The sequence below is a fragment of the Falco naumanni genome, chromosome 5 (assembly GCF_017639655.2).
Source record: "Falco naumanni isolate bFalNau1 chromosome 5, bFalNau1.pat, whole genome shotgun sequence".
Taxonomy (NCBI): Eukaryota; Metazoa; Chordata; class Aves; order Falconiformes; family Falconidae; genus Falco; species Falco naumanni.
Genome location: NC_054058.1, coordinates 34,121,155 through 34,141,792, shown reverse-complemented (window position 1 = coordinate 34,141,792; position 20,638 = coordinate 34,121,155). Strand labels below are relative to the sequence as shown.

The window sequence follows — 20,638 nt, the reverse complement described above, 5'->3', positions numbered from 1 at the left end:
GGCCCGTACCGCGCCGTGCCGCTCCGCACCCGACCGACCTCGGGGCTGGGCTGGGCTGCCGAGGGGCGGGCCCCGCGCGCGCCCGGCCGTTGCTAACGGCAGAGGGCGCGAGGCACCACCCCCTTCCTCAACGGCTCGCCGCTTCTCGGCGGCTCGCCTCCGCCCTGCGGCCGGCTCCGATTGACGGCAGCGGCCGTCAGCTCTCCGCAGCCGGCGCCGCCATTGGCCGGCGGGGCCCGGGGGGCGGGGGGGGCGGGACGGCGGCGTTGCTGCGCCGCGGCGTTGCTGGGCCGCGGCGGCTCTTCCTGGCCGGGCGCCTCGCAGTGCCGGTGAGCGAGAGGCGGTAGCGGTGCCTGCGGGACGAGCCGGCAGCGTGAGGACGCCACTCTCTCGCCGCGAGGAGCGCAGCCGCCGCCGCCGCCGCGGCGTTTCCCTCCCTCCCTCCGCAGTAGCCGGGCCCAGGTGAAGCCGGTCGGGTAGGGCGGTGGGCGCGGGTGCCCCCGGTTTGCCCCCCTGGCGCCGTGCTTCCCCCCTGGCGGGTTTCGCGCCTCTTTGTCTGGCCGGGCGAGCGGGTGCCGCTCCCCCTCTGCTCTCTGCCGCTCTCCCCGCGGAGCCGGGCGGCGGGCAGCCCGGTTGGGCGCCCACCTGCAGTGCCTGGGGTGCTCCCCGTCCCCCCCGGACTCCCCCTCTCCCCGGGAAGCGTGTGTGCCGCCGCACGGTTGCATTATGCCCAGGGAGTTGCCCGTCTCCTCCCTCCACGCCCTGCTGCCCGGCCGCCCCGCAGGTGGGGTGGGTGCTGTTATTCGCGCTCTTTTTCACAGGACCGTCCTCTTCCCCCCCGGTGCGTCTCCCCCCAGTTCCCCCCTCGCGTTCGAGTGTCCGTCCTTTGGAAGTAACGGGCAGGGGAAAATAGGACCGTTTGGCAGCTGTCAGGGCTGTAGCCTGAGTCACAGGCTGACAATCCTCCTGCAGACCTTGCAATGGGCTTGGCTTCCGCCCTCAGATCTCCACTTCCTCGTTCGGTTTGGTCTGTGTGGTGAAGCCAGGAGAGAGGGAGGAGGGAGTGACAGGGCAAGATGAAGCTTGCAGTAAAAACTCTTGCAGATAGCGTGTGCTTTCAGGCATCACCTCCGACAGAGTAGGGAAAGTTATCTGGATTCTAGAGATATCGTTACCAACCTGTCTCCAGTAGGTGTGGAAGGTAAGGAGTTTCATAGTCCCCGAGGGCTGTGTGTAGCCAGTGGGTTTAATAAGGATTGCTCCTAATTTCCTAAATACAGGGTGACATGAGTTTTGAGGCAGTAACATGATTCTGGTAATGAAGCGGGATTTTTTCAGAAGTAAACTGCCTTGGTCAGGAAGCTCTTAATGCAGTGGCTGTTACATACACTCCCTTCCCACCCCCCCACTCCCCTTTCCCTTACGGTTCCTTTCCTTCCCCCTTTTTTCTATTAAAACACTGCGCTCTTCATCTTTCTTTCTCCATAGATTTTTCTTCTGTATCCTATGTCATAACGTCCTGAGCTGCACTCCATCAGAGCAGACTAAGAACCTAAACTTTCTTTCTAAGTGAGCAGGTCTGTCCTAAACAAAGTAATCTCTGAAGTATCGTGTAAGAAATTTGTGCTTCAAACTTGAAGAGATACTGTAGTAGATGGACTTTGGCCTGCAGACTATGATTTCTGTGCTTCTGCCCTACACTATAAAGAAATACTGTAATCTGCATGGAGGCTATTGAACTATGGCTTGAAAGATTAAATTACACATCCTTAATTCACACCAAAGTAACAGCACTCTAAATCAGTTACTGCCTGTGTAAAGATGCTTTTGAAATTAGTCACTAGGTAACAATGTGACTAAGTTCACTAACCCATGGCATTCCAGTAAAAATGGCAAATTGTGGTGCAGATATGTATTGACTCATAGATGCATTGTTTGCAACTGTAGTGCTGTCTCCCAGAGTTGAAAAGACATAAGGAAAATTTTTTTTTAAATACAAACTTGTAATGAGGAGGAAGCAATTGATAAATGTAAGTGGGGTTGCCTTTAGCACAAAAGTTTTGAAGTTATTAATCACGATTGCCAAAACTATATAGTCACAAGATTGTGCTGCTAATCTGACCTTGTAAAAATAACTAAAGTCATGAAACAGTTCTGTGAAGCTTCGTGTCAGGTGGAACTGTTTGAATTGACTTGTTCTCCTTCTTGATAGCTTTATTTGTTGCACTTATTCATAGTGTGTGTCTTTCTGGAGGTGGACAGGCAAAATTTTCAGTAACTCTTAAGCTGCAAAATTGCTAGTAGTGGATGGAAACAGGGGTCTGAACTTCTCATATTTACTGATCTGTAACCTCAAAGTGAGTATGACCAACACCAAGCCGGTGAGTTACGTGGTTCTCGTAATATGGTGTCATCTCTTGGATGCTTGACTTGTACAGGCAAGATCTGATTTTGAAAATTCCCTGGAGAAGAGACTTTGACCTCAGAGTTTGCTCTGCTGAGTCGCATGTGGCTGTTTCTGTATAAACAGGAAGACTAAATAGTCAGGTTCTGTCAGTTCCAGAAGAATGAGTGTAGAAACTGAAGGTCTTTTATTGGACTTTGTTTGCATAGATTGCTAGGATATTTCTATCATGGTTCTGAGATTATTTTTTTTTTTACTTCAGGTTGCTCTTGTAAGAAAAATGTTGCCAGAGTGATAGTTTTATCTGAAGAGAAAAAGAAAGCATAAGCTTTTCTTCATTATTTCATTTGGGTAGATTTTGAGAAGCTTGAGAACACTTTAAGAAGACAAATAGGTTGAGAGCTACACAATTATCTTTTAAGTGAATTGGGAATCATAGAGTGGTTTGGGTTGGAAGGGACCTTAAAGATCATCAAGTTCCAGCCCCTCTGCCACGGGCAGGGACACCTTCCACTAGACCAGGTTGCTTAAAGTCCCGCCTGACCTGGCCTTGAACACTGCCAGGGATGGGGCATCCACAGCTTCTGTGGGCAACCTGTTCCAGAGCCTCACCACCCTCATAGTAAATAATTTCTTCCTAATATCTAATCTAAATATCCTCTCTTTTTAGTTTTAAACCATTAATGAATAAGTAATAATAATAAAAAATAATAACTTCACTTGCTCAGTAAAGTTGTAGGAAACAAATTACAAGAATTTCTCACTTAGGAGGCTAAAATAAGCTGGTTGCCAGCACATCTATTTGTTATTATGTAAAATGTTCTAGACTGTTCAAGCTGTGTAGCAGGCAGTACAAGATTCATCTTTGAGTTAAAAACTATGGTGGAGTTAAATCTCTTTGCAACAGCACTTGGCACTGCAAATATTTCTAGTACAAATGGGGAGAGGTACACTTACCACTGTAACAAAGTATCTTGAAAACCGAATGATTATTATCTTGGCAGGTCTTTAAAAAATAATGCACTAAATGTTTATAATAACTGGTAATTCACAGGTTAGTCCTATGTCAGACTATTCACATGCAGGTACAAAGGAGCGTATGTATATCAGCATGGCTATTAACTACATGAAAACATACTTCAGTTGTACTAAGAGATTAAAGTAATCTGTCTAAACCCCAAAATTTTGTTCTGTTAATCTCCAGGATAATAAGCAGATAGGACAGGACATGTAGGTATTGTGATTCTCCTGAATCTTGTGTTTCTATCCCCATCCTTAGGCCTGTGTCTTGCCCAGATTTGTGTCACTTATGAGTTGGTGTGAGTATAATAGGGTGAGATTGTAAGTGTACCCACTGGAGGTACGGGAACCGATCTGGTTAATGCAAGGTTTACTGAAAGGGGAAGTCACAAGTTAAGGTTATCTTATCCCCCACCCGTCTGTACTACATCTGCTTTCTTGTGTGGTAACTTCAGGTTATTGGGTAATGTGCTAAAGCTAACTGATGACTAAAGTACATTTTAGAGGCTCAGAGTTAGTGTGCATGTCTACTAAAAGGTGTCCAAAAGTTTAATCCTGAGTTTATGATGTAATACGTTTTTGTTCATTTGACTCAATAATGCACTTGGTGCCCTCTAACATCCAATTTTGTCTTTGATTTCTTGTATAAATACCTTATTAGTCTTTGTTTTCTTAGCTCATAATTGAGGCACAGCTGTTTACATGTTAAGTAGAGAAATTGTGTGCCTAACGTTAAGTCTTCTGTGGGTTGGAACAAAACTATAGTAGCATGGGATTGCCTACAGCGGCATTGTTTTTGCTGGCAGTTGCTCTAGCTTAATGGTGACTTGGTGACCTCGTACTTCAAATTTCTTTTCAGTTTAAGCACACCATGATTTTAATTGAGTTTCCTAGTGTAGAAAGAGATGGAAACTAGCAACCTGATTTAAATACAGTATGATGAGACAAAAACACAAATGCAACTTCTGCCCTGGAAGCTAATGCAAATGGGTGTTGTCCAACTAAATGAAATGCATCAATTTACAAGTTCATCTTAATTATGGTTTATCCGCTTCACTTTTTTCTTTAGTGACTGTGAGAACTTGTTCTGAGTACTTGAAGTAATAATCTCAACAACGATTTGTCTTGCAATCCTAGGCTACTGTAGTGGCTTAGCGTCTTCTGACCTCACTCCAGCCCAGCCATATTCAGTGTAATGGACTAGTCCCTGTTGTTAGTTAATGGCTCTTTGGCCTGATACTATTCAGCATAGTATGTTGCCTTTCTGAGCATCCTAAAAAGTCTAAAGAAATAGTAGTGTCTACAATTTTCCGGTGATGGAACTGTGATTGATTTCATTATATGATAGTTAGTACTGCTAAGTTATGTCCTTTTTAAACATAGCAAGGTGGAAACTGTAAAATTGATCTAGCGTACTTGCCTACTGCAAATTATTTCTTATAGAAATATTAGATGTATTGCTGTTGGATGTAGAGGGGTATAATGAAATACAACTCTGCACACTGTGGTTTGACTCTATGACCTCTTTATGAAATTTATGCCTCTAGAGTTCTGTACATAGAGTTTGGATTCTGCTTGTCTTCATGACTAGAAATTTAAATTTCTCCTAATGCATGTATGCTGACTCTACTGAGAGTAGTAAATAAAACCACATGGATGGGTGATTTCAGTAAACTCAAGCTAATAATTAATATACGTTGAGGGAAACTTAACTTGAAAATCTGTATCGTAAAGTCTCCTTAACTGATGAATACTTCTATTCATCAAGAACTACCATTTTAAAGAGTCTCGGCAGGAAATCCATTATGATATATGCCTCAACACAGAACTGGAGTTCTGATTTGAATGAAAGCAAAGGCGGCGTTCAGACTTGTAAGAAAAGAGGTTTAGAGAAATTTTGCAGCTCAACTTGCACAGGATTGTCAAGTCAGATTATTAATTTTTTTTCCTGTTGGGTAGCTTCCTGTTTAAAATACAAGATTTAAAGCATGTTCTTGTAATAGTTTACTTCCCTTTTTTATTGTTTGTAGTGATGAGAGTACATTCATCTGTATTTTTCTTTTAAGGTCAAGACTTCACCAGTTCCGTTGAAATTAGGCTCTTTTAATCAACCTTGGAGATGCAGTAGATTTGACTTTGGTTCAAGTTGGTTGTGGCCAACATTCAGTTCAGCTAGTTTTATTGACATACTTGGAGTTTATTTAAATATGCAAGGGGAAAAAAAGGAAACCTACAGCAAAATTCTAAGTAAAAAAAAAAATATTATTCAGTTGCTTGTGTCTCTTTCTCCAAATGTGACTGAGTTAAAACAACTGTTATATCAGTTTGTAGGTAAATTTTCAGTCAGTAAGCTCCCTTTGATAGGGACTGTTAACACTGTAGGTCTGCTTGCCATTTTGTGAAGGAGATTCCAGTCTTGCTGTGCTCAGAATGCATAAAATCAATTATTTTGAAATGTGTGAATACAAATTAAGTTTCACTGGTAGTGTTTCTTTTCCTTAAATTGATAGTCTGTCTTAGGACTTAGGCATATTTCAACAAAATAAGATACTTAAATGTAAGAACTTGGCAACAAATACTGAATGTAAATCTGAAGTCAGACTGATGAACTGGATGAGAAAGTTCCCGGCTAAGCACTTGGAACTAGTTGGTGGTTGAGGTAAATTGACTTTTGACAGTTTTTTTTTTTAAATGTACATGGAGAAAAATACTCTCTGGCTTCCGTTTTGGCCATGTAATTCATAGTTTAAAATGTAGAGGAAGGTATTGACATTTTTCTTTGGTCTTTTTTCTTCCTTTTTTTTGGGGGGTGGTGGTGGTTGGGGGGGTAGGTAGTTGTATGTTTCACAGTTAGTGGAACGGATCAGAAGGGGTGGATTTGAGATGAAGGTATCCAGAAACGGGCAATTTAATTAATAAATTACTAATTGCAGGTAACTATCTAGAGAACAACTTTAGTTACTTTTTGCTTGTAAATGCATCTGAAGTAGTCCATGAGATTTTTTTTTTTATTAATGGATTAATATTTTTTTTTTTTGGCAAATACAACTTAATATATTTTATTCTTCATAGATGTTGTTCAGATGTCTTTGTTTTTGTTCAGGGATAGAGATATTTTTATCTCTTTGACATGAAGTAAAATTATTCAGACTTTACAGAATTGTTTAAATAAATGGATATGGGATTATAGATACAGGTATATGGTAGACTATTTACAGTAATTAAGTAATTGGGTACTTGAAACTGTCATGTTTCAAATGGATGTGTCTGCTTACTGACAAAGGGAATTTTCTTTCTTGGAGGAGCACAAGTACAAAATAAGATTTCTCCACAGGTACAGAAACCTCTTTAAACTGTGACTTAGTATTTGTGAGTTAAACTGGTTCACTTGGCTTTTATCATCTATGTTATATTGCAGTATGAATGTTTATAGCAGATACTAAAATCTTTGACCTTTCATTATGCAGTAAATTATTCTGGAATTGTTTTTATGACCCTTCCCAAGACAGAGTTTGCAGTTTAATGCAGTATAAGATGGGAAATGTAAAATGAGAACACACAAATGTGATGAGGAAGTTGTATTAGTCATATTTTTTCTTTAAAAAAGGGATTGCCAGAATATGAGACAAACTGGTGTAACTTCTAAAAAATTATCTACATATTGTCTGTGTAGCACTGGTATATATGTGTACACAGTTTATCTTCTTCCTTCACATAGTGGGAATAAATTATTTTGCATGGCAAATTTAAAGTTTTTTCCTAATGGGCAGAACTATATGGGTAAATTTTAGTTCTTTAATGCTCTAAAAACTTGATATAGATTTAACTGATAAAAATTACCATGCTGTATTATATTACCATGCAGTTCTACCGGGAAGATGTACAACTGCAGTAAATGGTTCAGCTCTTGCTTGTGTAGATAAGGAAAAGCATATCATAGAATCATACAATGGTTTGGGTTGGAAGGAACCTTGGAGATCAGCTAGTTCCAACCCCCCTGCCATGGGCAGGGACACCTTCCACTAGACCAGGTTGCTCAAAGCCCCATCCAGCCCTGCCTTGGACACTGCCAGGGATGGGGCATCCACAGCTTTTCTGGGCAACCAGCTCCAGTGCCTCACCACCACAGCACTGCAGTGTATATGGTTGTGGAGAATGTTGTTAACTATGGTAGAAACCCATGAAACAGTTCTGCTAGTCTGTGGTCAGTGTTTCCTCATGTTGTTTTTTATCCTGTTATGCCAGAAAGCAAAACTTTGTTGGAAACTTTCAATTTGTATTTGCCTCCACTTATTGGGACAGTGGAATATCATAGTGTCAGTCTCCTGTCAGAAAGGGATAATTCTGGTTTTTTCCAAAAATGTATTTTCCTGTAACGCCAGGATAGAGAAGATTTTATGTGCCATATAGCCATGGGTGTAACAGTTCGCAGTGGGTTCCAAGTACCCCTGCTTTTACACATTTCAGGTTGAAACATGAGTCCTTTCTTTTCTTTTAATGCAAAAATCAGGAGATCCAGACAGGAGGGCATGGCTGGATGAATTCTAAAATAAGAAATGCCTAATGCTGTGTTCCTTTTTAAAGACTGATAATTTTGACTTTTGAGGAAGAAAGCACAGGTCAGGAAAGGAACAAGCTAACCAGAAAACAACTGTGAGGCTGAAGGGTATCGATGAGGGAAGTGTTCATTGCGCACTCTGCTGCAGCAGAGGCTTTCTCTAGAACATTGGTTATAATGGATCGCTAAGTAAGGGGCCACGAAGCTCTGCAAGACCTTGAATGCAGTAGGGAAATGTCACAAAATGTTTCAAGGTTTTTCACACCATTCTGAACTTGATATTTATGCTCTGCAAGGCTTTCAGCCTGGCCTCCTTATACATTCTGGAACTTAAGGCTATGTCGTTTTTCCTTCGGTGTAGGACTTGCTGTTCTCATGTCCAGAAACAGCAATTTTCCTCCTGCCTCCCCCCCCAAGATCACCTTCATAAACAGAGGCACATCCTCTTAATGAGTCTTACGTATGGCTAGAAGAGTTGAAAATTAAAGTTAGACCCTGTAAAGGTGGTAGGCTTCTCTTGTGCCAGAGTTTTTGCCTACCACCACCATAGCTGCTGTTAATGGTGGAGTGGAACTATCGGAAACAAGAATAAAATACAACATATAGCAGAAGGCTGTTTGTACAGGGTCATAGTTTGGCACAGTAGGTTAAGCCATAAGTGTCTAGAGAAACTTGATTCCCTGCTCCAGTGTAAAAATAATCTTTTTAAAAATGGTTTGCCAGACAAATTTGCACTGATTCTTGGTTCTTTCTAACATGAGCTGGAAGAAAGTTAGTATTATTGATGCTGTGATCAAAGTAATTTTTCAGTTAATGTAAGCAAGAATAATTGCTCCTGTAAGATGACTTTATCTTAGCCACATGCCTGCTAAATATTGGTCTCTAAAAAAGTGAACCAGAACTGTGTTTTTTTCCTGTATTTTTAGATGTAACTCTTATTCCTTGTTCCCTCTTGTGATGAAATGAAACCTGGCATTGACAAAGATGGTAGGGAGCGCTAATTGATATAGAACTCTGTATTGGAAGAGCTACCTTACACTTCAGTGCCCCAGAGAGTTCTTGGCAGATAGCTTTTTAGCCTTAAATCAGAATATTATGGAAGGGATAAAAAGTGACCCCGAGATAATAAGGACAGGCTGAAACTTTCCAAGCTCTTCCTCCCTCTCTCATGCAGTGTCCCTAGGGAATTCTGCATGCCTCATCAGAACTTTTGCAGTCCATTATGCCTCCTGAAAACAAGTCTTCCAGCAAAACAGCTTGAACAGCAGGGATGGGCTGCAGTTTTCTGAACTACAGCTGTCTCCTTAAGTGGGATTACTTTGCTGAGTGGTCACGAAGAATGTGTTCTCCCCCTGGAATGTTTTCCTTGTGGGCACACTGTCTCTGGAAGAGGAATTCTCTCCTCTGCTGAGAAGGCATGTACTGTACGCGCACTAATGAGAAACAACAGTTGCAGAAAGTGTATTATGCAGGATTGTAAACTTTGAATATTTATTCAAAGTGAATGGGGTTGGGTGGCAGCCAGCCTAGCTTTGTCATGCTAAAGACTGGACTTGAAATCAACAGAAGGCTACCCTCCCCCTCCCTAAACCAGTGTTTGGTGTGTTTAAACAATGTGCACAGGCTTCACAGAACTGATTAACTTTATTGGTGCCATGTTACATGGTAATGTGTCTTTGTGTCTCACTGAACTGAGAAGGTGTAATTAAAATAGGGTCACGCATACCCTCCCTAGCATTAACTTGGGGAAGAAATGCCTGGCCATATTTGCCCATAATCTGCACCGGTTAATTTCTTTATGGTGTGCAGTGCAGTTACCCAGGATCATTTCTGTTCTTGTATAGCCTGTGGTGAAGGCTGCACTATGCCATTTTCACACTTTACTACCCAAAACTAGCCTCTTCAGCTTGGCATTAATTTACATTGCTTCTGCGTGTGCTGTGCTTGTAGCTTCTGTTCTCCAAAATCTTGCCATTCATTTGAACCCAGTGGAGAGAAAAGGTGACTGCTAAGTGGCACGTAAGGACAGTGTATTACTTGTATGTGGCTTTTTGGCCTTTGCAGTTTGCGATGGAAAGTCTCAGGTTTTCACAGAGCATACCTCCTTTGTCAGCTGTTACAGTAGAATATACAAGTGCTGCTTCACATGTACCGGGAAGTGGTGCCTGACAGCTGATGAGAGCTGGCTATGCAGAAACTGAGAAACGTTTATTCCATGTTTCTTGTGCTGAGGATGCATGCTAAGTACCTTTAGGCCACCTGGAAGATACAGAATTTCCTTCAACTTGTTTGATGTGTCTTACATGTAGTCTGGTTGGTAGATTACTTTTGTGTAACACAGGTATCATTTACATATTAGAGTCCTCCTTGATTTTTGGAGCCCTGTGCATACAGAGAGGGCACTTTAGTGCTCTACCTTGAGTTTAACTTACAGTAGTAAACATGGTATCTGGCAAGTCTGGGCAGCACTACAGTCAAACTGAATTTGCAACAGTAATTGCCAGCAATCTGCATTCCAGTTGTGAAATAAATCTTTCAACAATGTATTTTGTACATCAGCCTGTGACTAGAGAGGAAAGCAGTGAACTACAGTAAGCCTAACAGCAATCATTATGAATCCCAAATAAAGCTGAACTAGAAGAAATGGGTCTGTGTGGCAGCACAGTGTTCTGAACAAAAAGGGTAAGTGTAGCTGAATGCCTTCAGCTCCGAGGGGCTATCTATGGGGGAGTATTAATTGCAAACTCGTGTACTTGACTGGTGGTTGTATTCTCTAGTGGAATAACTGAAATTCATGATTCTGTAGTTCAGTGTGAAGCATAAAGTACTGGTGTGTCACAATGTACTGAGAAACAAGCAGCTACAACCAGTCAGTCCATCAGTTCAGCTTCCTGCCAGCTTTTCCCCTGCCATTTCTCCCTTTCCCCCACCCCCACCCCCTGGGATTAATTTCTCACCCTTAGTGATTCAGACTTCAGTTTTTATATAGGTGTCAGAAGTTGGAGCAGTTTGTGCTAACAAACTTCGCAGTTTTCTTTCCCATAAACATCCTGGCACATGGAGCTGTGAAGTGTCAGCCTAGTTATGTCCTAAACAGATGAGATCTGAACAGTTTCTTAGTGAATACAAGGGAATTGTAGCGAGGTTTTTTTGGTGGGTTAGGTTTTTGGTTTTTAATGTTGTCAGTTCATGGTCACTGTAGACAGTCTGGCCACTTAAGTCTACTTACTGTGCTTTCTAGCTGCGCTTAATGCGACTCTTTCTGTTGATTTGATGAACTGTATTCAGCTGGCTGGGGAAAGTGAAATAGTTGAGTTTGCAAATATAATGCAAGTATTAGCTGTTCAGATTGTACACTTAACAAGGATTCCCATCATAGGAATGTTACTGACCAGACTTAGTTTGAATCATTAGCTTCTTCTCAAAGTCAGATTATTTTTTAAATGCTGTGTATTAACAAAGAATCAAGTTTCTTCACTGAGGACAATTTAGTTGTAACTGAAATGGGACTGTAAGTGACTGGTAGTGCTAGTGTAAAAGTAGTTTCTAGTGTGTCTTGTCATGCCGTAGAAATGGTGTACATTCCTATTGGTCTGTGAAAGGCCTTTTGTCTTGTGCTGCATTCTCTCACCACTTGCTAAAGGTAAGCCCCTTTGGAAAATGGCATGAGAATTGTGTCCCAGAAATACTTTTAAAATGTGAACTGTATGAACAAAGGGAAATTAACTTAGTCTAAATGTGTATGCTATTTTCATTCTTTTTGTCACCCTGATCTTTATGGCAGTTCCTCTTGCACTGCTAGTATAAAAGCCACTAGACAAACCATGAGGGGGGGATCATTTCATGTGCAATCACAGAAAGTTTTTGTAACAGTGCCTTACTGGTAGATATGAAGCGGAAGAAAACTTTATCGACATACGTCCCCTTTCATGCAGGCTCCGTCTTCTAGTGAAGTTCTGAAATAGTGATCTAAATCAGCAAGTATACAGTACACATATCTGGCTATCTATAGCCCAGTATTTCACAAACTTCTCATAATTCATTAAAGTAGGGAAATGGTTTGTGATTAAAGCGGTCTATTCCAATGCAGTAATGCATTTTTGCTAATAAAGAGACTGAAGCCTAAAAAGAACAGTCTGGAGATTCTTACTTTTTTAATGGTGGTTCAGATAACTCAGAACTAGAAGTGCTTTCTCTGCCTAGCTAGTGCACTAATACTTGTTAGTAAGTGTGATGCTTAAACTTTTGCCATTAATGCTTTTCTGAATATTTTATTTCTATTTCTACTTCAGCTCTTAGCTCGATAGTTTAGCATAGCCCAAGCTCAATTTACTGAGCAGTGGCTCAGTCCCAGAAGCAATTCTGTGGCTGCTGACAGAATAAACATGTGTGTGTGGGGGGGGAATAATACAAATATTTCTGGAAAATTATAAACAGATAATGTTCTATGCTTTTAGTAGTTGCAAAACACTGTAATTGAAAGGAAGGGACCTTACAGCAGAGTCAGCTTTTAGGCTTTTCCAATCCAGACAAGGTGTTTGTGTCCAGGTTTTTGGGAAGCACTTGATGCTTTAAGTAGGGAGAGGAGTGTGCAAAGTGGCTCATAATTCAAGCCTTAAGGGTATGAAATTGCAGGAGGCGAAGGCAAACTTCTGTCCATATGATTGTATTCAAATGAGGGTTTGGGGTAATTCTGCCTAGTTCAATGGGAATATATAGCATCCTAGCTTAAAGCCAGTGTTTAATTCATTAATCTCAAAAGAATCTGCAGGGAAATATGTATGTAAAGGGTTCTTGGATTTTTTTTTTAATATTGGACTGCATATTAACATCTTGGTCCCATTCTGTTCAGGACTGTAGAGATTGCCTTGCCTCCACCACTAACTATATGGCATCTTTGTGACAACTATGTAGTTAAATGGCAAAAGAGTGTCTTGGTGCCTGAAATAATGGAAAACAAGCGATGTTTGACCAGCCTGTTCCTCAGACTGCTGTGAACCACAAAAAGGGAGCATACTGGGTTAACAGGGAAGTGACTGCAGTATTTCATTTTTGGAAACAATACTAGGAAGGAGGCATTTAAAATCAAAATAAGGATGGTGTGTCTTCCTTCTCTATTTTTTGGTCGTCTTACCTATAGACTGGTGTTGCATCAAAAAGAATATTGTTAACGGTATTCTCATCTGACAGTTACACAATAGTCATGTAAAGATAAATGTCCTTACCTCACATAATTATCTACACCCAAAATGCAAACTACTAGGCAAACAAATTGCTTCCTAATTTGTTTCTAAAATGGTCATGACTTGCATTTGTTAGGATTGCTGTAAGGCTGCAAGAGCTTGCTGGGCTTACTTCCTTGACCACTTAAGGGGTTTTTAGAAATGCCCAGTGACATGCAGCATAAGCTAGGAAGGTAAGTTTTGGAGGCTGAGAGATGGAACTTGCTGAATCTGATTCCTCTGGTACTGTTCTTGTGGAGAAGGCAAATTAATGGTTGGTTTGTGGTATTGCTAGTTTAGAGGCCCTGTGGGTTAGAAGTCAGCCTCGAGAATAGCACTAATGCTATGTTATCTTAGCATGATTCTCCAGCTTTTTAGTTCTAGTACCTGATGATTCTGTTCTGGAGAGTATGAAAACTAGTTTAAGATGGCAGCAGCGCACAGCCCTATTATTGCCATGCAACAGGGTAATTTTCAAGTCTGTTTAAAGTTTGAGATGCAGACCATCTTTGAATCGCCTCACTGTTTGGTAGTACTGGCATAAAAGACTTAAATGTTTGAGATTTTAGAGTAGCTATGTTAGGCTATTTCTCTTCTTACTGTGAAAGTTGTTGTTTTCAGTCCTGCGAATAAACAGGGATAGATGCTATAGAATGATCCCTTACTGGATGAAGAATGCAGTCTTGCTGTATGCGAGATAATTCAGGGTTCTCTTCCTACGAGGCATTTAACCTCTCTGCAGCTATCTTCTTTCCTTAGTTCTCTTCAGATCTAGAACTGGCTGGGGATACCCCTTGAAAGATTTCTTGTGGTCTTATGCATTTCTTATCCAAAAAGAATTAGTCTTTATCCCAGAATAAATCTCCAAGGCGGATTGAATGCATGTACTCTTAACAGTAAGGAAGTGAGGAATATGTTTCACTGTAATGTAGGACACTTCAGATGGCTGGTTACTTAGGATTCATCAGGAAATGATGAAACTGAATTTAGCTGAAGCATACTGCCTCTGTGTCCTGCCTGATTATAGCCAAAAAAGGCAACTGGTTAGATTCTGGGAGTTGCATAGGCAGGAAACTCTGTAATGGAGGGCAGAGCACAGCTGTTGCCTTGCCAAACCTGATACAGCTCTGGACACAATTGAATATTCTTCCCCCCTCTTCCCTCCACTCCCTTTTTTTTTTTAACCCTTTGACCACAACCTGCAGATGCTACGCTGCAGTGTCATGGAATTGCAATATCTTCTGTTGAATTGTTAGTCTTCTCTATTTCCTACATATTCTGTCAGGCTAGCTGTTGTGGCATGATCTTGGAGCTCTCTTGACAGCTCAAGTTTTTCATGTCAGCCTTTTGATTACTACATCTTATCTGCAACAAATCTCTTCATTGTGTACCCATTAAAATCTGGATTTTTCAATAAAAATATGAAAAGCTAGGAAGGGGGAATTGCTCTGAGAATCACCATTGCGGTGATTGAAGTGGAAGTGTCAGCAGCCCAGTGGGGAAGGAAAGGTGAGGTAAAGTGTGGGCATAGCTGCTTGGCATATCCTGTAAGGCTTAAGGCAAAGATTTTATGCTCAAGCTAAAGGAAATTATTATTTATAGAGTAATTTTCTCTTTCTTAGCTAAAGAGTTTTTGACTGTGAATATACAGCTATCCGTACAGTCTCTGGCTCAAAGTTGTGTACCACCTACAGTGATAGATTTGTTGAAGGGAATTTCCCTACATGCTTACAGATTAATGGTGTGGGTATTTGTGCCCGTCATTATTATAGCTAATGTTTTTCTGGCTTCATTCACTGCTTGCTAATGCTGGGACTCAACAACTATTGTTGCTCTCAGGCATATTTTGTAAGTTGAACTGCTTCTGTCCTGCTCTCAGTACCTTTTTGTCTGTGGTATCTATAGTCAGACTTCACTTATTTGATTTGCAGGCTGGTTTGTAAATACGAGTACGTTCTGTAGAAAAGTGATCCCTGTAGATCCTGACAGCCTTCCATGATGTGAATATTGATGTTTTCATTTCCTTTTCTTTTGGTGGTAGAGAGCTCTAGCTTCTATGCAAGCTATGAAAAAAATATATTGAGGACACTGGTATCTTTGTGAGGAAGGATTCAAGAAGTAATGTTTATGGGACCTTGTAAAGAGGCTGCTGTTACGTGGTTAATGAGCCTTGACATATGCAGTCCTTTCTTCTGATTGAAAGGATTTCTGAATGGCACCAATAAAATTGCTGCCTTATAAACTGGAAAATCCCTGGCAATAGCATTATGGTTTTGATGAAACACTAAATCTAGGGTGCCATTTTTGGAGCATACTGCCTAAATCTCCATTTTGAGGAGTGATACTTTCTCCTCTACCTGACCATAGCTTCGCAGAAGGATCCCAATAGAGGATTTTTGGCTGTTAAATTTCCTGACCACCGGTTTATTCTGTTAGTGTCTTGGAGGTATTCTGCTACTGACCGTTGTCTAGAAAAAAAGATTCAGACTGGTGGGCTGGATGATGCTACTAAGCTGGTGATAGGAAATATCTGATGTTGGTCTTAACTGGTGTCTTCATTATTGATGATGTCTTTTAGAAGCAGAGCATGTCTCATGTATTGTCTGGACTGGTATATGGCATTTGGAAGAAGTTGTGGTATTTGATTCATAGCTTATCAGAACAAGGAGACAGGAGGTAAAAGTGTTGATTAAACAGTTATGATTATATTTCTGAGCTAATATCTCTACTAAGTAGAGCAGTGAAGGGCTAATCTTGACCTGAACGTTACTGATATAGCATCTGATGCTATGGGTATTGGCGCATCTTACAAAGTGTTTGATGCTTGCCACTTTAATGTGTTTTTTCTGCCAAATAACATCTTCCAAATACTTAACGGTCAGTGTGTTGTTGGATTGCAGTTTTGTTTTTTTTTTTAAACTGCTTGCTAGTTTGGTTTTCTTCATCCTCTTGGCAAGCAAAACCTTGACCTTATTGGAAGTTTGACAACTTACCAGTGCTTACTGACATGAAACTAAACGAGGAGGAGGCATGCTGTGATGACCAGGGACTCAGAGTACTTAGTGTGTGCTTGTCTGCCTTTAGGAATTTTCAAGGCATCTTGAAGCTTTAAAAATATCTCTCCCCCACTTCTTTTCGCAGGTCCCCAATTCTAAAACACAATGTCGCAAAGAGATGCAGATAAGTACCTTTATGTGGACAAAAACATCATTAATAACCCTCTGACTCAGGCTGACTGGGCAGCTAAGAAGTTGGTATGGGTTCCCTCAGAGAAGAATGGGTTTGAGGCAGCAAGCCTGAAGGAAGAAGTAGGAGATGAAGCCATCGTGGAACTGGCAGAGAATGGGAAGAAGGTGAAAGTAAATAAGGATGACATCCAGAAGATGAACCCCCCCAAATTCTCTAAAGTGGAAGATATGGCGGAGCTGACATGCCTGAATGAGGCTTCTGTGCTTCACAACTTAAAGGAGAGATACTACTCAGGACTGATCTATGTAAGTAATCTTGTCTATTGAGGTGAGACCTCTTGCTTACATAGTATGTGAACTTAGTGTAATCACTTTGCTTCTAAAATATGTATGTTAACCTTTCATTGCCCCTGCATGCAACTCTCATGCGACTTAGCTTCTTCCTTCTGCTTAAAATGTTTTCGCTAAACTATGCCAGTCCCCCTCTAGTTCATGTTGAAACTTTCAAGGAATGCTGTGGTAAATTTGTCTTTAACATTTTAAGGTCTTTGTTTGCAGGATGTTTTGAGTGCCATTTTACTTTTAGCAAGAAGTGAGAGCAGTTGGAAAGTGGTAAACAGGGAGTCTGATCTGAACTGAACCAAATAACAATAAAAACACAGTTCTAATATACCTAACATCTGAATTGCATTTTTCCATGTCTGGAGCTTCAGTGGGAAAGGATGCTAGTGCCAAACATTTTGTGTTACAAAAATTCTAGATCTGAAAGTGCCTTACTAGAGAAGGCACATATGTGCCTGCATGTGCTTACAGATAGGAAGTATTTCCTTTTCTTTCCACCAGAATGGACCAGAGCAGAGATTCCTGCTTCTTATTGCTGTGGAAATGACAAAGATACCATTTATGGGACCAACGGTCACACCCAATTAAGCATGCAGCAACTACTTCACTGAATACTAAAAGCAGTGAACAGGGAAAGGTGGGGAAGGAGAATTTGGAACCTTGACCTGGTTCTTCAGTTCCCTTCTGATTTTCCTCTTCATGTGGCCTCTGTTTAGCCAGCAGGTGTTGGTCATGATAGCCTCTGCTTTATTAATACTCTGCAGGCATGGAATGAATGATTAAACTCAGTGGTAATGTAAAATTTGGGTGTAATGACTGGTTAAAACGTGAACTAGTGTTTCTTTGTTTATTTATTCTCAGGCTAGCCTCTGCTTACAGAATTAAATGTGACAGTCTGAGATGGAATCCTGAGGGATGTAGAAAATGCTAGATGTTCAGTATTTTTAGGCACTATGAAGTCTTCACAGTAGATTAGGAAATCTATTAAAATAAACTGTATGAAAGAATAAATTTAATATAAAAACATGTATATTAATACAGTCCTTGGAGAAAATCTGTGTAGATTTCCCCTCCCCTGCATGTTGTGCTGCCAGACCCCAAAAGCTGCCTCTCTTGTCATATGGAGAAGACAATGTAAGTAAAAAATCTGTGCAGTATCTATCTGTATGTTTGGGGTTTTTTTTGTATGCTCTCTACTTCATCATACCCATGGGGATATAGTCTTTTATGTAGTCATCTTATTTGGCAAACCATAGATGATCTCTTCTGCCCTAACAGGAACTGGTGGTATCTAAGACACCTCGTAGCAGGAATTTACCCTAGCTATGCATCTTGAATAGAAACCTTTTGTGAACCTTCTAAGTTAAGGAGCATGAATACAAGCTAGGAACTCTGACTCTGGCTATTGCTGTGACCGCTGCTCTTCTGGAGCGTGAAGGCATACAGAAATTACCAGGGAACATCTGAAGGATGCAAAGTGGATATAAATTTAGTCTGACTCCTGCTGTCTAATGACAAAAATTTTGAGATGTAATGCAGTTGGAGGTTGATGTAGTTAATTATGCTGTGTTGTCAATAGCTCCTTTGGCTATCGGTCAAAGTCTATTCTCAGAGGGAAGAATTTTGTTATTGAGATGACATAGGATGTTCAAGATCATGTGTAACATTTTTAGAACAGGAAACATTGCTAGGTTATGTAATAAGTTGTTGAAAATAATTCAATGGCATCTTGAAGTCTGTTGCATGCTACATAATGGACTGTTTCACATATCTTGCAAGGTATCCTCTGAAATTTCAAACATAGTCTGTGACTGAAATAAATTGAGTTCTTCTAATTGGATTGCAAGAAGTATTAAAAAATCCATACACCCTTCACCCAAATAAACCTAGCATAGTAATTCTTTATTACAGAATCTTAGTTTTGCCAAAACTGTGTTTCTGTGCACTTGTGAAATGGACTGATCTTACCTGTCAGCAGTTCTTGGCAAGTCAGGAGATTAATGTGAAGGCTTAAAATACTTTCATTGGAGTGGCTGTTAGCTGATCATTAATCCTCTTGAAGAAAAAGAATACACGCAATGTATCTCTAGCAAAAATCTTTCTGGAAAGATCATAAGCATAATTTAGTTCTGCTCTTGTCCTTTCTTCTTTGCCAGCAGCACTGTGTGTTTTTGTGGCGCCTTTTTTTTTTTTTTTTTAACTTCATTTTTCTGTCTACCCATCCTATAAAAAAGAAGGGGAAGTCTTATGGCGGGTGCAGACAGACTTTGAGCGGGTAGTGTTAAACATTTCAAGAACTAAGAGCTTGAGTCTGACACCAATTTGCTGTTTGCATGGGCTGATTACTTCTGTACTGTGGTGACTTGACTGACTTTCATATTAACCCTTTCTATTCTTAATGCTTTGTCAGAAGATCATTTTCAGCTTCTCTGTTGCTTACCTGAACTGCCTTTGTTTGTATTCAGTGTGAAACTCAAACCTCAACCTTACATGTTCCAGTTATTTCATTGAAGTTAACAATTGCTGGAAAATAAACTCTGATGTTATCAGCTTTGTGCCATGCTGCAGACGGTCCTTTCAGCTCTTCAGAGCTAGTTTAGCAGTTAGAAAAATAAAACTAGTTCCAGTTTGGCCTGTGTGTCACTTGAAATAGTTAGCAAAAGGTAATGCCAGAATTCTGTTTTGAGATAGTAATGTCTGAAACAAAGTACAGATTTCCAAGCCAGCTACGCTTATAATAGATTAGCCTTTCAACTGCAGCCTTGGTTTCAGTTCAGGGATTTATGCATATAAGTCTTTATTTGTACTTTAATAAGATGAATATGACTCTTGTCTTCTCTGTGGTGGCAGCTTCTGCTCAATATAATTTGACTTGCTTCCTACTTAACACTCTTGTCAGTGTGCTTGGCCAGCAGTTGTGACATGATGGTCTTGCTCGGTTGCCTGTCTCAGCCATGATTAGTTGCCTCTCTTTATTAGAAAAAAATATCGCCTCACACATCTGTCTGAGATCATTATACTGTAAGGAAAATTCCCTTAGGTATTTCTCCCGTCAACCAGAATACTGGAAGAAGGTGATGGCTTCTTCCTGCATACCTGTTTCATGGCTTTGTTGCTCCAATTGAAATTAATGTCTTCTATTCTCTAAATTGATGTGCTTATCTGTAAGACTGCTTCAGTCCAGCTTCAGACATTTACACTATTCTTAACTGAAAAGCAACAATTCTAGTTTGTCAGCAAACATGGCCATAAAAAGTCAAACAAATACAGACTAGAAAACATTACATTCCTTGTGGAATACAGTACTTGCTATCACTTTTCTTTTGCTCTCACTTCTTTCTAATCCCCCAAAAGCAGCAAACAGGCATTTAGCTTTATTAACATCTTCAAAGGAGAGAAAAGTTCAGTCTGTGGCATGAGTTACAGTTTTGAGGGGGATGAACAGACACCAGGGGCTATATAGGGCATCTTTTGATTATTGTGTGCATGTTGCTGCTACCATGGGATTTGAGGCAAGATGGTTGCTAATGCAGACAGTTGGAACTGGCAGCCTAGAGGGTTCTGTTCACTTGTTTTCTAGAATTCTGATAAAATTCCAGCTTTTATTCTAACAGCTCAGTTGACTCCAATGTCAACTACTTCTGTACCAGTGTAAGAACAAGGTACTGTGATCATGCTACTCTTGAGTCTACTCCTTCTACCTCTTTGTCCTACTCTGTCTTCCACTAGTGTAGTCAAAGGTCAGAAAAGCACAACCCAGTCTTTCAGCTGCTATTCTGTGCTGTAGAAGTGCGGTCTGTCATGACGGAGAACTAAGGCTAAGGCAAAAGGAACTAGCCTTGCCAAGTCAGTTTCTGCAAAATCCTTAAACTGTTCCTTCAAGCACTACCTCAAACTTAGCCTG

General features: G+C 40.7%; 1 protein-coding gene across 3 annotated transcripts in view; it reads left to right on the top strand.

The window, feature by feature from the left end:
- Positions 1–277: 277 nt before the first annotated feature.
- MYH9 (myosin heavy chain 9) overlaps positions 278–20,638 on the top strand; it is a 74,490-nt gene continuing 54,129 nt past the window's right edge. The window contains exons 1-2 of one of the 3 annotated variants that reach the window (XM_040594291.1): positions 278–462; positions 16,346–16,698. In XM_040594291.1, the coding sequence (XP_040450225.1) occupies positions 16,366–16,698 (333 nt within the window). In that variant the 5' untranslated portion in view covers positions 278–462; positions 16,346–16,365. Of the gene's footprint in view, positions 463–1,038; positions 1,202–16,345; positions 16,699–20,638 lie in introns of those variants that run through there. The other 2 variants (XM_040594293.1, XM_040594292.1) reach the window with 2 other exon arrangements.